Source organism: Grammomys surdaster, unplaced genomic scaffold (genome assembly GCF_004785775.1).
Source record: "Grammomys surdaster isolate TR1022 unplaced genomic scaffold, NIH_TR_1.0 224, whole genome shotgun sequence".
NCBI lineage: Eukaryota > Metazoa > Chordata > Mammalia > Rodentia > Muridae > Grammomys > Grammomys surdaster.
This window is the reverse complement of record NW_021604669.1, coordinates 7,678,574-7,694,424: the sequence shown is the minus strand read 5'-3', so window position 1 is coordinate 7,694,424 and position 15,851 is coordinate 7,678,574. Positions and strand designations below refer to the sequence as shown.

Below are 15,851 nucleotides of genomic sequence, written 5' to 3'. Positions count from 1 at the left end.
TCTCTCACTCTCCTATTTCTCTCTTCATATTTTCCTATATCACTTGCTTTTTTCCTTCCATTCATTTACTCACTCATGTATCTGCCTGTCCTCCATCCCTCTGTCTTCTCCTCCAGCTATCCTCTCTTTGTCCATTCCTTATTCCTTCACCCTGCTCAGCCACCCATCCATCCTCCCAACTCTTCTTCCAGCCATCTATCTGTCTTTCTCTCCTTCTGTCTCTCTATCCACATGTGGAGTTCCTTCCATTGGCCATGCATCAGGCTTGAATCACACCCTCTGTTGCCATTCCTTTTTGATACCATTGTGTTGCAGAAATGACACCATTCCTGTTTCACATGAGGAAATTTGAAGGTCAGACCTACTACAAGCTTTGGGCAAATTCATGAGTTCTGTCATGTGAGGGTCAGGTGTGTTCCCAGAGCGCTGTGGGTTCTGCCTGCTGAGTTATGGCCAGGTCACCAACAGACATCACAACAGGTTTTTTTTCTTTCAAATTAATAGCCCTCTGAAATATCTGCTATGGAATTTTTTTATTGAGTATAGTATTTTGTTCTGTCTACTATAGGATGTATAGACTCTCCAGCTATATATTAGTCACAACTCTCCATAAACTAGCAATAACTCAAAAACATCCCTAGGCATGATCAATATCTTCACTGGTTATAAATCACTGCATATAGCACGGTTCTTCAGGCATGGATGAGCTTAGCTTCTGCTCTCCAGCCTTCTCTCTTGCACTTCTGTTTGTCATTGCTATCATAGACACAGTTTTATAAAGTGATCATTGTAAAAAATTAGAGCAGCTTTGTTTTCTGTCAAAAAAATCTCAGAGCAGAGCAAGCCTATTTTAGGACAATAAGGCTTTTTAAACACATACATGCAAATTTTAATATTTATATTTTTCTTTGTGCAAGGCCTAAATCTTGTGAGGTACCATCCCAAGAACCCTTGGCCTTAGGCCTGGTACCTACTAATGTTTACTGAATGAACTAATAGGGGGAAAGAGAGGCCTGAAGGGAAATAAATAGGGTAGCTCTCAGTGAACTGATTAATGTAGCATGGCATTGGAGAACCTCTAGTACACTGAGCAAGGCTAAGCAGCACCAGCGATGATCTTATGAACAAAGACTTGGGACAGGAACCCCACCATAGGAGGCCTGGATTGATGAATCAATAGGTAGGGGGCGAGCTAACGAGACCTGACTTATGTGAACAGGAATGGTTGGGATAGGGAAGAAGGGATACCTCTGAGTCCTGAATTACCCATCACAGCCTAACTCCACCCTAGGACTGTAAGACCTTTAGTTACAAGACTGAAAGAAAAGGGCTCTTGTAGTTTTATCAAAGAACATATTCTGGCTGGACTCAGCCCTCTGCCCCTGAACATATGAGGTAGCAATGAAGCTTGGTCTTCAAGTGGGTCCTCAACAATGGAAGCAGGGACGATTCCAAAAACTGTTGCCTGTCTGTGGGATATGTTCTTCTACAGGGGGTGGGGAGGGCTGCATTGTCTGGTCTCAGTGGGAGAAGATGTCCCTAGCCCTGCAGAGACTTGATGTACCAGGGTGGAAAAAATACCAAAGGAGATGATTCTCCACTCTCTCAGAGGAGAAGGGGAGGAGGGACAGGGGAGACTAGAGGACAACAGTCAGGATGTAAAGTGAATAAATAAAAACTAAATGAATGAAAAATAAATTGTAAGAAGACTTGCCTGTTGTCCCAAATCTGTGCTAGCTGACTGGAGAAATGCCTTTATCCATCTCTCAGTATGAGAGATCTGGACATTCCACCTCAGGAATAAGAGAATAAGACTCATGCTTGATGATAGGTTCTACTCCAGACTCCTGGTTGATGAACCATCTCTTACTGTGGGCCCAAGTGTCTCTTTTTTACACTCTCAGGTGTGGGTTAGCATCTACTCTTCGGGAATATCAGAAGAATGCAGGACATACTTCATAAACAGGAATCAAAAGGCCCTTGAATGTGCTTTGTGCCTCATGGAACAGCTTCTGCTATTACTAGTTATACTTGGTGGTGTTGACATTGAATGCTAACCTGGACTAATTCTTAACTATTGATGCAAATGAATCATGGACATTTTAAAGCTCATTCAAACTACAGGGATTCTTGTCTTCTTGCTGAACACCATCTGGAATGCCAGTTCTCACTGTCTGTCCATCTCTCTGCCTTTGCTTTCTCACCAGGAATCCCTTTGATCCAATCTGATGTAACATCCACACCTTCTGTACGAATTGATTCCTTTGGCCAGCTTCGGGGTGGGTCTCAGGTCGTCAAGGTGGGCACCGCCTGGAAGCAAGTGTACCAGTTCCTTGGAGTTCCATATGCTGCCCCACCCTTGGCAGACAATCGCTTCCGGGCACCAGAGGTCTTGAACTGGACAGGCTTCTGGGATGCCACCAAGCCAAGGTATGGAACAAGTAGCACTATTTTGGTGAATACCTAAAAAATCGCCTATCTTGGGCTAATCTATCACGGCATAGCCAATATTCTAGTTAAAACAAAATATGAGACTGCATTCCATTAAATAACACTAGGGTGACACAGGTGCCCAGTTTCAATGGATCAGTGCTACTGTACTTAGAGGCAGGCCATTTGCTGAAAAACCTGTGTGTTCTGTTCCAAGCAGGTGATTCTGGAACCCAGGCCAAGGAGGTGCTGCATTTACATGGCTCTGCTTAAGTCTCCTTAGGCACTTTCGTGCAGGAACTTGAGGCTGTGGGAGAATCTTTAGTAGGTTCATATGAGGCCGGCCTGAAGTGTTCACATGCATCACACCAGTCTTAGAGTTGTCAAAGGCAAGAACATCTGATGTACTAAAAGTGCTTTCTGTTTTTTTCCTTTCTCTTCTTCACCTCTTTCCTTCCCTTATTCTTTTTCTTTCTTTCCAAGATAGGATCTCACTATGTAGTTCCAGGCTGGCCATGAACTTGATTTCTTCCTGACTCAGCCTCCTAAGCACTTGAGACTACATGTGTATTGCCTGGTTAGACATGTAACTTAGTGGAATTGGAAATCCATCATCAGGGAAAGATGAAAGAGTCAATGAAAAAAAAAATTAAGAGTACCTGTCCCAACTAGAGCAGTATAAGGAGCTCTCCTTCTCCTTCCCCTTTTCTGAGCTCATTACTCAGATCTTATCATTTCTCTTCTTCAATCCTCTCATGTTAAGCATTGACACATGATGAATAATACTGCAGTATTTTATGAGAGAAGCATGTTAGTTCTGTGGAATGTAGGCACTAGGTACCTCTGCTACCTACATTCCTCCTTGGGACTCATGGCTCTGTCCTCAAGAGGAGTATTTTCTTTGTGCACTGTGACGCTGGCTGCTGAACAGGTGCCTACCCCTAGAAGTATAGGATGAGGGCTCCTGAAGCCCTGTGGTAAAGACAATGAGATCACCTTAGTGGAGTGGCAAAGGTAGTGTGATAGAGTCGAGTTGCCCCCTCCATTAGAAAACCCCAAGCCCAGAGGCACTAACTAGAGAGCTTTTCTATACTAGGATGGATAGAGAGGCAGAAGAGGTAGGAGATTGCCCAGATCCTGGGGAGACAGTGCCTAGAGAGCTTAGCATTGGCAACTCTTGGGAAATGAGTCCAGTGGCCTTGGGTAGATGATACTTATGTGATCATTAGAAGAGGTCCAAGATGAGCTTTTAAACAAGGGGACAGCCAATCCTCTTCTCTGATGTGGAAGGTGGGTCTTACATCTGTTCTGAGGGCAGAGTTTGTGCAATTCAACAAGAAAGGACCAAGGTCCTGCCAGCTCCCCATCTCCTTCTCTGACCTTGGTCTCTGGCAGGCATGTTTACTTCTGGATGGCAAGTTTCTCCACAGGCATATGGCCAGAGAAGGTCATAGACAGGCTGCTACTTTCTGGTCATATCTATGACCTGGAGCTTCCTGACTGCTACAGAGCTACAGAAAAAACAGACCTTTCACTCTGGCTACAAGAAGTGGTTTTGGAGGAGAGGGAAGAACAGCAATCATCTTGCTATTTCTCTGAAAATCCTGTGACTTATTTCTGCAGGGCAAGCTGCTGGCAGCCAGGTACCCGTACCCCTACACCTCCACAAATCAGTGAAGACTGTTTGTATCTCAATGTGTTTGTCCCTGAGAACGTGGTGAGTGAAGAAGCACTTACTGTGTTGTCTGGTGAATCCTCTGGCAGTCCAGTTCCCACCGTCCCTGGGCTCTATGGGATGTGTGCTCCTACAGCATTATCCTTAGAGGCACTGAGCTCCCTTCTGAGGGTCAAAAGTGAACAGGAGGACCTCAGAGCTTTCCAAGAAGGCTCCCATGTAAGATGTATAAAGATGAAGTCTTAGACTGTGATCTAACTTCCTGTATTTGCTTAAGAAGCCACCGCTGTCTTGTGGCTGAGTGATTGGAGAACCACAGCCCATGAGAGGAAGGGAAGCAGGAACACTGGTAACAACACTGAGGGAACTCGGTGTGATGGCCAGCCTTGTTCCCTCTGTCTCACTGATTGTGAGAGTAAACTATACCTTGGATCAGACATCGCCTGCTGATCTCAGCGAGCAGAGATGTGAATGCTCTCCTTAGCCACAGTACAGACTTATGGAACCTTGAATAAAGGGAGTGAGAAGTTTCCATTCTGCCCAGAGCTGGTCATACTACACACCAACTATGCTGAACTAAATCCTGAAAATCGCATTCCTTCTGGCTTCCACTCCTTCAGTGTCTTACAGAAGGCAACTCACGTTCTATGACCCCAAGGTAGCAGCTTTGAGGGAGGGAAGAAAAGTAGTGTGGCATCTGTTCTCAAAGCTCCTGTGAGAATTAAATCTTCATATGTTGGTGCCAATCTGAGACTTTATGGTCCCTTGGGAAAGGCCATAGAGCTGGGGTGGTAGAGTGGCATGATAAGATGGCACGGTAAGACCACAGTTTAACAAACGAGGGATTCAATCTGGACATGAAGAGGAATTATGGCCTCTTGGGCATAGCTACTGACAGAGTGGAAAGAGGATAAATAGGGGAAGTGGTGCCCTGTCTGCAATGTGATTTCAGGCCTCCAAGCCCCTCCCAGAAACCTTAATCACTCTCTCAGGTGAGAGGACTGGGGGCTCAGTCTGGAATGTTCCAAGGTCACTCAGCAGGAGAATAATTACAGCAGGCTGCTTGGGGCTAGAGTTTAGTGGTGAATGCCTTATAAGAAAATTTTATACATATGACCTCATCCATGAGAAGATAAAACACAGGTGGATTCTCCACCTTGAGGCTAATAAGAGCTAGCTGATGTTAGGACATGCGTGGGCCACTGAATGTGCCTTGTTTCTTGACTCTGAAACTACTGCTTCCTCCTGACCTATCCTGTGGGTATTTGGCTGATTGTGTTAAGCCATTGTTATAGCCCCATCATGACCTTCAGGAAGGGGAGTTGTTCCCAGCAATGTGGGATCTGTGCACACAATTGACAGGTCCAGAAGAAGAGGCCCTAGTCTGTGGACACTTTGAACTGCCATTGCCACAGAGGCTGAATGGACCCTTGTGTTATCAATAGTGGATAACTACAGCCAACTGGATCATCCCTTCCTGGCCTGACTAGTACAGCTACTCAGCTTTGGGAGAAGGGCAGAGCTGGGCATTACTCTGCCCTATTCCACAGACCCTGAGACAATGAGGCTTAGTGTCAGAGCTAGGCTTCTGTGAGGTCTAAAAAAAAGCCTGCCTGGAGAATCCATCCTCTCACACAGTAGGGATCTTGGGACAGAATTTCACCCAGGTAAATGCCTCAGGGTATGATGGAGGAAAGATCAGGCCTGACATTTAAGACTTATCACAAGGACCAGGAAGTCTTCAGAAATAGACCAGGATCAGACCAGGGAGGAAGTAGATCTCTAGGTCTGTACTGAGTGGTTCCTACCCCTGCACACTGTGAAACATTACCGGAGCATCCTTACTTCAGTGAGCCTCGATTCTCCTACCCATGGAATGGGGAACAGTAACTCCTTAGAGCTGACATCACAGACTTCCACAGTCAGGCAGCTTCAGCCACACTTACTTGCTTTTCTTACATTATCAAAGCTTGAAGTTCAAGATCAAAGGCCATGGGGATGCCCCTCTCCCCATTACTTATCTTGTTAGCTAGCCCTTGGCACACTTCTCCCTTGAATATGCCTGTGTACAGCCACAATCAGGTCTCCAAGTAAGATGACTTCCTGAGGTTTAGGTATCAGTATATGAATTTGGAGGAAAAGTCATCCCCTTGGATAGGGTTAAATGCGTACCAAGGCAGAGCTGGCAAGAGGACTAGTGTGGGCTCAGAGTCTGTTTACAAGAATGACAGTTGCCCCTCTCACAAGCTCAACTTCAACCACTTCTCTCTCTCTAATCCCTTCAGGTCTCCAATGCATCCGTTCTGGTATTCTTCCACAATACCATGGAGATGGAAGGCAGTGGTGGTCAGCTGACCATTGATGGCTCCATCTTGGCTGCAGTTGGCAACTTCATCGTAGTCACTGCTAACTACAGACTGGGGGTCTTCGGCTTCCTGAGTTCAGGTGAACTGTTGATGTGTTGGGCAGGGTAATCAGCCTTCCATCACTATAAGAGATAACTAAGACCTTTTGCTTAAAAGAGGAAGTATTCTAGTTTCACTGTGAATTTGTACTCCTAGTCATACCTTCCATCCCAACCACGTAGGAAAAAGAGAGTCTTCCCTTATCTACCTACATAGACATCTGTGGTAGCGGCAGTGGACAGTGTTGGTCACTGGTGGAGAGGGTTGGGCATTGGAATCTGAAGATCTCAGGCCAGTACTGGCTTTTGTGGTCAGTATGACCTTAGACCAACCTCCTTTTCTCAGCGTATGAGATCTCTCTTCTTTAAATAGGAATAGTTTTCCTCAACTTTCAGAGCTAAGGAAGATAGTGCATTCAAGAGGTTTGTAAAGTCCATGAGTATAGATAGGGGCTGAACCTCATCACTGATTTCCAAGGGTCTCCTCTGAGTCCTGGGAAGACAGGTTAAAAACAGGAGGACCAGAAAAATGTGGAGGGGTGGGATGAGCTAGGGGGACCATTTGCTGTGAGGTCTTAAAAGCCCCAGAAGAAGTGTTCCACTGGGCCTACACGGCAGGCAGTAGTTAGTGCAGAGCATCTTATATCTGACGGAGATGCTAATGAAAGGCAGCTTTAGGTTTAGGTTTGGAGCAATAGGTTCAGCTGAGAGCCATGGGTGTGAATGGAGTCTTCTTTATTCTCCATCCTCTGACAGATGCTGGGTAGTGTGTGAAGCGAAGGTTGTGTATGGTAATGGATGTTGTGCAAGTTTTTCTGCAATGTAGAGAACTGCTCAATTATTAACTTTCTCTTTTAAAAAGGAAAAATTCCTGTTGGTTTTCCTATCCTCCAGTTAAACACAAACTGTTTCTCAGGGCTTTAAGTGATATTCAGGGCTTAGCTGACTGAAGCTGGCCCCAGAGAGCTCTTTCCAGACATAGCTAACTTTGGCTTAAGACTTCACTAGACAGCAGAGTGACTTTCCATATGTCCTCTATCCTGGGGGCAAATTAGGATTTCAGGGAGTGAAATCTTCTTTAGAATTCATACCCTTCTCAGCAGGCAAATTCATTTTGATCTCTGGGATAGGCATTTGAGGGAAAATCACCGAAACTTCCAGAACACCCAGTCCTTTCTGACTTACATCAGTGCTACTTGATCATTTGGGAAAAAAAATCTAAAAAGCTATCAGTTGGAGGGAAAGAGTTACACTTCAGAGGACTTCTGTTTACTAAACACTCTGACTGGATTCCCTCAGTCCTGAGGCAGCACTAATGCCTGTCTGCCATGCCATTTTCCAGAAGAAAACTCAAGGCTTAGAGAGGCCAAGTGCTCGAAGACCATCTACAGACAGTAGCAGACTAAGTTTTAACTTGCCTTTGCTACTCAGACAGCAGCAATGAGAAACTATGGCTTCTTGAAGTGGCTTCTCAGAGGTTTGGAAATTACTCTGGACACCTTGTTCATGATGCTTCCTCTTGTGCTGTTATTTAACCCAGAAGGCAGTCCCTCGTACTTTTTTTACTTGACCCCTGGTTGCAGGGTACCTGCCTCATCCCAGAGCTTCTGGGTCTGTTATACTTTGCTTCCCCTTAGATCTACCCAGGGAGAGAAGGATTGCAGGTAGATAAGGGAAACCCATGTTCTCTACTTTGAATCCTATTGCCTTCTCTTCTGGCAAAATATCCAGTCAGGGCCCTTGAGTACTGAGTACAGGGAAGAGGGAGACAGGGTAGACAATGCACCTCCAGGCACTTGGTAGGATAGGAACAGAGCAGTTGTGCTCTGAACCAGGAGCCAGATGGAAGACCATCTGCCATAGTAAACACACACTGACATGACCTCAGTCACCAGGTACTCTGGGCCTGTTAGAAGGTCTTGTATCTTCTGAAACAGTCACATAGTGTACCATGGATACCCCCTCACTGCAGCTATGTCTACTCTGAAGATAAAGTTGGCCCTGCTACGAGCATCACTGAGATATTTTCTAAGTCTCAACATGTTCAACTGTATTTCAGAATAAATGCATTACTTTGATGCCTACTTCAGGGCAGTCCTGTTACCTTTATAGACATTAAGTTGCTCATCAACAGGACTGAATGAAGCATGTCCTACAATCACCCTCTCTTTACACACAGAGAGATTCAAAATGCATGGACATTAAGCAGTCTTTCGAGGGCCCCTGTTTGAGTCAAATGTTAGAACCAAGATTTCATCAAGGCCTATACCTTTCTATTTTCCACTGCAGTCCATGGACAAGACTAGGTCCTGTTGAGTCCCTCTGGAATTGTTGAAGAAACAGATGAAAGCCATTCATATAATAAAGGGACAGTTAGATATATACTGGGTGGTTCTGTCCAGAAGGCTGGGCACCTGGAAGTGTGGGCCAGAACAGTGAAAGAAGGTACAAACATAATAGCAACATGATATCCAGAAAGCCTCCACTTGTATTAGCCTCCCTCTGTAAGCCAGTTCTGGTGTGTGTGTGTGTGTGTGTGTGTGTGTGTGTGTGTGTGTGTGTGTGTGTGGTGTGTGTCTGTCGTGTCTGTCTGTGTCTGTGTGTGTACATGTATAGATGAATCAGGATCCTGAGTGCACAGTGTTACACGGGAGCCTCACAGGTGTGCTGAGCAGCATTGGGCCCTGCTGGAGCTGACTGACTGAGTAGGAGGCAGGCTTTGAGGGCCTACAGTTGGGAGATTTGATGTGGTGTCAATGAGTGGGTGAGGGTTCTGGAAACCACCACTTGTACTCTGTACTACTTGTCATAAAATTCTCAAAAGTGTTTATAGACTTGGATTGACTTTTGAGACAAAGAGTTCTAATTGTGAGTTAGGATTTGAGTTCCAACTCAGTCTACATTTGTTTCTTGCATCTAGACGGTTTGTTATGCTTCAGACAAGTGAAGGCCAAGGTTGAAGCAGACCCATCACAGCACAGTGGCCTATTGCCTGCCTTTGTGTGCCTGTGGAGAATATGCACTGGGAAGTGTAGACACCAGAGAGTCTGTACACTGGGATGTGTATGCACTGAAAGTTTCGGACCTGTGCCCCAGGGTTACTTTCTGCTCTCAGTAATTCCTGGCACAGTACCTGGCACAGAAGGAAGCCAGATTTATCCTTGTCTGATGAAAGTCTTGCTAAAGAACCCAAGTTCTTATTTCCCCAGAATCTAAAGACCTCCTAACATCAATATTAATCCTTATCACAGGGAGGGAAGCTGACACAGGCAGCAAGTGTCAGGAACAATTCTCTTACACTGTTCATGGCATGCAGGCTATGGATGTCACTTCCTAGATCCACAGGTTTTGCTCTTACTCACTCAACACCCTGTTCTCCTGAATTCCCAGAGGTCCAGGGGAAACAAACACATTGATCTTGACAAATGGAACTCAGGAGCAATCCAGAAAAGGCCACAGTGAGTGCAGTGTTTGCCAATAGCTTCACCAGACCCAGAACATGAAAAGCATTTTAAGAGAACAGAAAGGTCCACAGCTGGAAGAGTAGTTTGTGTTATTTATGTACTCCAGGCTGGTGTTCTCTTCAGCTTTGCAAATACTGGGTCAGGCAACCAGCATGTAAGATTTTCCTACCTTTTCTATTTGAGAATATGGGGTCTTTCTGATACTTTCTTGTTCTTGTGGAATCCCCTCAGTCATGTCCATACCCGTGAAGTCTCATGAAGAACTGTGAACGGAGCTTGAGGGAGATGCGAGCTCTGTGTATATTTGTATGCACATAGTGATGGGCATTGTAGAGTGTGTTCTTTCCTTTCTCTTTGCTGTGACAATATATCTAACAAAGGTACCTTAAGAAAGCCAGAGTTTGCTCTGGCTCACTCTCACATTTTGAGAGTATAGCCTATCATAAATGGCAAGAACTTAAGGTCGCTGATAACATTGTCCCCCGCCCTCAGACACAGAGAGAAGTGAACACTGATGCTCTGATCATTTTCTCCTTTTCACTCAGCTCAAGAGCCCAGCAAGTGGGATGACACCTCCCTCATTCAGGGTTGGTCCCCCAACCTCAACCAAGGCAGCCTAAAAACTTACTCACAGTTGTACCCAGAGACTACTGTACTAGGTGATCCTAGAGCATGCCAAGCTGACAGCTTCTAAGGTCAGAGTAAGAGAAGCCAAGATGTGTGTGAACTCCGGATGATACCAGAGTGAAGAAGCCTAGTATTCACAGTCTGATACTGGAAGACCAAGTAGTACAGTAAACCAACAGGGAGGCTCTGTTATTGCAACATGAAACAACCAAAGAACACTGTGGTATCTGAAAAGAGCTAAGGAGATGTATATATTTTTGTTTTTGTGTGTGTATGTATGTGAGTAATTTCATTTAATATGACATGCACAGTGAGCAAATAGTTATTAGATTCTGTGATATAGGAAAGAGACATGGGTTCGGTGGCACACTTCTAAAGCCACAGAAGATTAGGCATAAGAAAGACTGTTCTCCCTTGCATGGTCTGGTCTAGCCTCTGTATGATAGATCCACTTGTAGTGGGATCTAAGCCATCAAGTGGAAATCATGGCCTTCTCTGGGCTGGAACTGAACATGAATAGCATCTTCTCTGAGTACCACTCCAGCGCATCAGCCAGTCCTCTGACAGATGGGAAAGCCACGGCTCAGAGAGCAGAAATGTGCCCAGTCTCCTGGCTAGTCAATCCAAAGCTCAAAAGCAAGTCAGATTAAGTTTGATTCCAAAGCCCAGGTTCTTCACAGTGTCCCCACCTGTGTTTATAGCTTATGATACTGGCCTAGACAAGAGCCCAAACCCCCACAAGGAGCCTTGTTTCTGACATAGCACTGTGATTGTAGCATCAAAGCTGTTAGGACACACAGGCTAATGGCATCCTTCTTTTTGCAGGCTCTGATGAAGTACCTGGCAACTGGGGGCTGCTGGACCAAGTGGCAGCTCTAACCTGGGTGCAGACCCACATTGGAGCATTTGGTGGGGACCCTCAACGTGTGACACTGGCAGCAGACCGTGGTGGGGCTGATGTGGCCAGCATACACCTTCTCATCAGCCGGCCTACCAGGCTCCAGCTCTTCAGGAAGGCTCTGCTTATGGTGAGTGGCTTGGCTTGCTTTCAGTGCTACTCAACGATCTCCATGACTTTGGAGACTAACTGGCTGCAGTTGTTGTTTTCTCCTTCCTCATGCTATCGTTGTTCCTGCCCTGGCTATCACTCCAGGCATGTATGATGCAGGAGGCTCACAGGCTTCCTGACTGCTTTCCTCTCGGGTGGAAGAGTCAACATGGCTGTGTGTCTCTGTTCCCTGGATTCTTTTGGGGGTTAAGTGTTCTTGTCAATGAAGAGAACTCACTACTCAGGACTGCATCCAGCGGGTTGAGAAGCCCCCTGAGTGGGAATGGTACTTTTGCTGCTGCAAATGGTTCACTGATTTAGATGGTGACAAGAAGGAAGAAATTATCTAATTGGATAAATCAGGAGCTATTATGTCATAAATTAGCTTCTGCTTGTATAGAGCATCTGATCACAACACTGTGTTAGATGCTGGAGTGCCATGATAAATCAGATGCACCCCGGTCCACATTAGGGTTGTGGATTCTAGGGCAGGAGACACAGCATACACAGATAAATACTTTAATGGATCACAAGACATTTGAGAAGAATCCTCTGACGAGGATAAGGGATGATAACAGTGTGAAGGATCATGGACCTGCAGGGAATATCTGAGTGAAAAGCTAAGGGCTGTGGAAGCAGCAACCACAGTCAGAGCCTTGGTGACAGTGGCAGTGTATGTCCACAGTAGTGCCTGACTGGTGCACAGCTTAGGGTTTTCCTCTGCACATAGAAACTACCCAGGGGTTTTCCTCATGCATTTGTCCAGTTATTTGCTTATCTCCTCTTATGATCCTATCAATTTGTAAGAGTCTGATCAGTGGCACTAAGGACATTCCAAAACTTGGTCTTACTAAGTAAGCTAAACTGGCCAGTGAGACTCAGGGATGGAGCTGTTTCCTCCTCCTCAGTCCTGGGAGTATAAGTATATAGTACTATATCCAATTTTTTATGTGACTCAGATTTTATAGATTATTTAATACATGTTCTTATTTATAGATTATTTAATACATGACAATTATTGCTATGGTAGTGCCAGAACTATTTTTATCTTCTCACATAGGTACTCAGTACTCATTGAATGTGAGCCCTGTACTTTCTTCTCCACAAAGCCACAGGAATTCTCTCTTCTCCATCTGATTTACTCTATTCTAGAATTTCATGCTGGCAAAAACATGGGGTGTTCATGATTTCTGTATCTCATGTAGCATATTATCTCTAAGGTTTCAAGAATGTAGTATATTTTATAAATATACTCTAGATATGAACAATATTCTATAATGGGGATAGACCAGTGTGTGTCGACATCTACTCATCTGTCAATGGACACCCATTATTTTCCTTTCGGCTACAGTACTTCTTCCTAGAACAAGAGGTACATCTGAGGCTTTTTTTAAAAGGCAGGAAACTGACTTGAGATCCTGTCTTGGAAATGGTCCCTTAGAACTGAATAAGAAGCGAGTTTGACACATGAGTATTTCAGGCATAGAAGTAGTGGGGTCTCCAGTAATCCAAGCTAAGGAAAGATCGAGGTATTGGGAAAATGTCTTAGTCAATGAACTTCAGAGCATGTGTTTAAAAATTCAGAAAATCTGGATCAGGTAAATAAGTTGGATATGATAGTATATGTTTATATTCCCAACACTGGGGAGGAAAAGACAGCTCCATCTCTGAATCTCACTGGCCAGCCTAGCTTACTTGACAAAGCCAAGCTAGTGTAATACCCTATGTCAAACAATTATAATACACAACAACTAATGATTTGTGCTTAAGGACTGACATCCATGGTTCTCCTCTGGCTTCCACATGTGCATGCACACAATTGTACCTACACATAGAGTATCACACATGCATGCACATGCACATGCACATGCACACACAGAAACAAGCGAAGATGAAGGACCACTGCAACTAAAACCTTAAGACTAATCCTACATAGACCTGCTTTTGCCAGGAATTCTAAACCAGATAACTATATACTCCAGCCCCATTTAGCTCTTCTGAGACCCATACCTTTGATTATGAGGGAGGAAAATGTTACTGCTTGCCCATAACTGATGTTTGATGTTGTTGTCACTGTCCCTGTCACAGAGAAGAGCCACTTGCCTCTCTGTTTCCTTCTTTGAGATGCAGGGAATTTTCCATTCCTTGGGCTTTTCCTTACCTGTTATATGGTTTCATTCACAAAGAACACCCCCATCCTTTCCCCCTACCCATTCATCGTTTAAAAATACATCCCAGATTTTTGTCTCATAACTAAGCTCTTTCTATTGTGTCTGTTGCCCAGATATTTCCTGTACAGCACCTGTCCTGATTTCCACAAGAAACTGATTACGTTCAGGGTCAAGTCAGACTCTGCTATATATCCCATCTCTGGAGAAGAGTGGCTAATACTTGCCCTCCATAGGCTCCAGGAGCCTGGCTCAGTACACCTAGCAGTAAGCAGGTGCTATACAATGACACAGGCAGACAGTGTGCAAGTGAATAAGCAGGTAATCCAGTGTTCTCAGGGACCCAGGGATCCCTGTGAGCCAGATCCTTCCTGTCATACTTTTCTTATGCTTCTTCCAGCTTAGTTCCATTTTGAAGTACATCCAAGTGGTGAGAGCTTGGAACATAAGTATCTTCTAGTACTTGATGTTAAACTCAGTCTTTTGTGCTTTAGGCTGATCCTGGAGGTATTCCTCCCAGACAATATCAGCAACCAGACCCTTTTTAGGACCTAGAGATACTTGAATGCCTTCACTGGGTCCAGAAGGCAGACTTTTCTTTGTGGAGTTTTAAGTGTTTGGGGAATGTCAGAAACAAATGGCAGTGCATTTAAAAATAACCGCTCCGTCTGTTTTACACATTTGGAAGCAGCTTTTACAACTACTCTCAGAAGTCCTTGGGATCACGTGAGCTTATTTGGAACTGAGCAAATAGAAGTGCTTCAATACATTCGTGGCTCTCATAGTGTTCTTTACCAACAGATGTTTGGGGAAGGGGTGGGAGTTGCTGGCTTATTCCTAAGATCTAGTGCTCTCTGCGAACCCCGGTTTGAGGACTGTTGACACATCCCTCCAGAGAAGCTTCTGTGCTGATAATTAATAGGCTATATTTAGTGTCCTGTACTTGACAACAGTTTCATTATCTTATCTTAGATACCTCCCACTGACTGGCACAGGGCCTTTATTTTACTTTCTAGCTGGAGATAAGAATTCTGAGGCTTAGAGAATTTCAGCAACTTACCAAAGTACACATAGCTGAGAAGGGACTTCAAGAGGGATAAAGACTTAAATCCAAGTCATCCCTCATCCCTCATCCCTCATTATGACACTGCTCCTCTGGTAACAGAGTTTTCTCAGCATCTAAATGGGGTTGCATACCCCTTTAATCCCAGCACTTGGGAGGCAGAGGCAGGTGAATCTCTGTGAATTTGAGGCCAGTGTGGTCTACAGAGTGAGTTCCAGGATAACCAGGCATACACAGTTAAAGACTGTCTCAAAAACAAACAAACTAACCAACAAACAAGATGTACTAAAAAGTGGTCAAACTAGGACTAAGTAGGCCTTCATAATGATCCTCGGGCAAAACCCTTCACCTTATTTTTTCTTTTTTGCATAAAATCAGTATGTTTAATTCCACTATTCAATATATTAAGAATCTATTGTGGTATAAGGCTTCAAAGGCCCTGCCCACTCAAAATATTTGAGCCCTTTACTACCTCCAATTCCAAAGGAATATACTTCAACAGATGAAAAAGTCCCAGGACAGCTTACCTGCCCTGGACCCGGTTTGAAATCATTTGGTATAGCAACACATCTGACAGAGCTGAGTTAGGCTGGGTTTCCAGGGAGGGAGACAATCTGTGAGCTCTGTGCTTGAGAGTAGAAACATTTCCTGCACTGCCTCAACATTTACCCAAAATGGTCTGTTGCTCTCCTGATTCTCTGGAATCCAGCTGAATCTGTACCCCTTCCAGCTTTATTCCCCTGTGACCATGGCCATCACAAATCCTAGAAAGTGCCCTGGTGTGTCAAACATCAAGCCTATAGACAATATATGTCCCAGGATAGCTATGGAAGTGGCCCAACACCTTGGTAGATGACATCACGGACCAATGTCAAAAGATCAAACACCCTTGTAAGCATATTTATCCTCGGTGGTCAGTGTATGTTAGGTCACTAGAAATTTCTTTCCCGAGGTCCCAACCCTTGCCCCTCT

The 15,851-nt window shown here is 44.7% G+C and overlaps 1 protein-coding gene across 3 annotated transcripts in view; it reads left to right on the top strand.

The window, feature by feature from the left end:
• Tg (thyroglobulin) overlaps positions 1–15,851 on the top strand; it is a 174,413-nt gene that overhangs the window by 87,659 nt on the left and 70,903 nt on the right. For all 3 annotated transcript variants that reach the window (XM_028773217.1, XM_028773215.1, XM_028773216.1), the window contains 4 exons: positions 2,208–2,430; positions 4,054–4,147; positions 6,391–6,550; positions 11,426–11,628. In XM_028773217.1, coding sequence (XP_028629050.1) covers positions 2,208–2,430; positions 4,054–4,147; positions 6,391–6,550; positions 11,426–11,628 — 680 coding nt within the window. The remainder of the gene's footprint in view (positions 1–2,207; positions 2,431–4,053; positions 4,148–6,390; positions 6,551–11,425; positions 11,629–15,851) is intronic.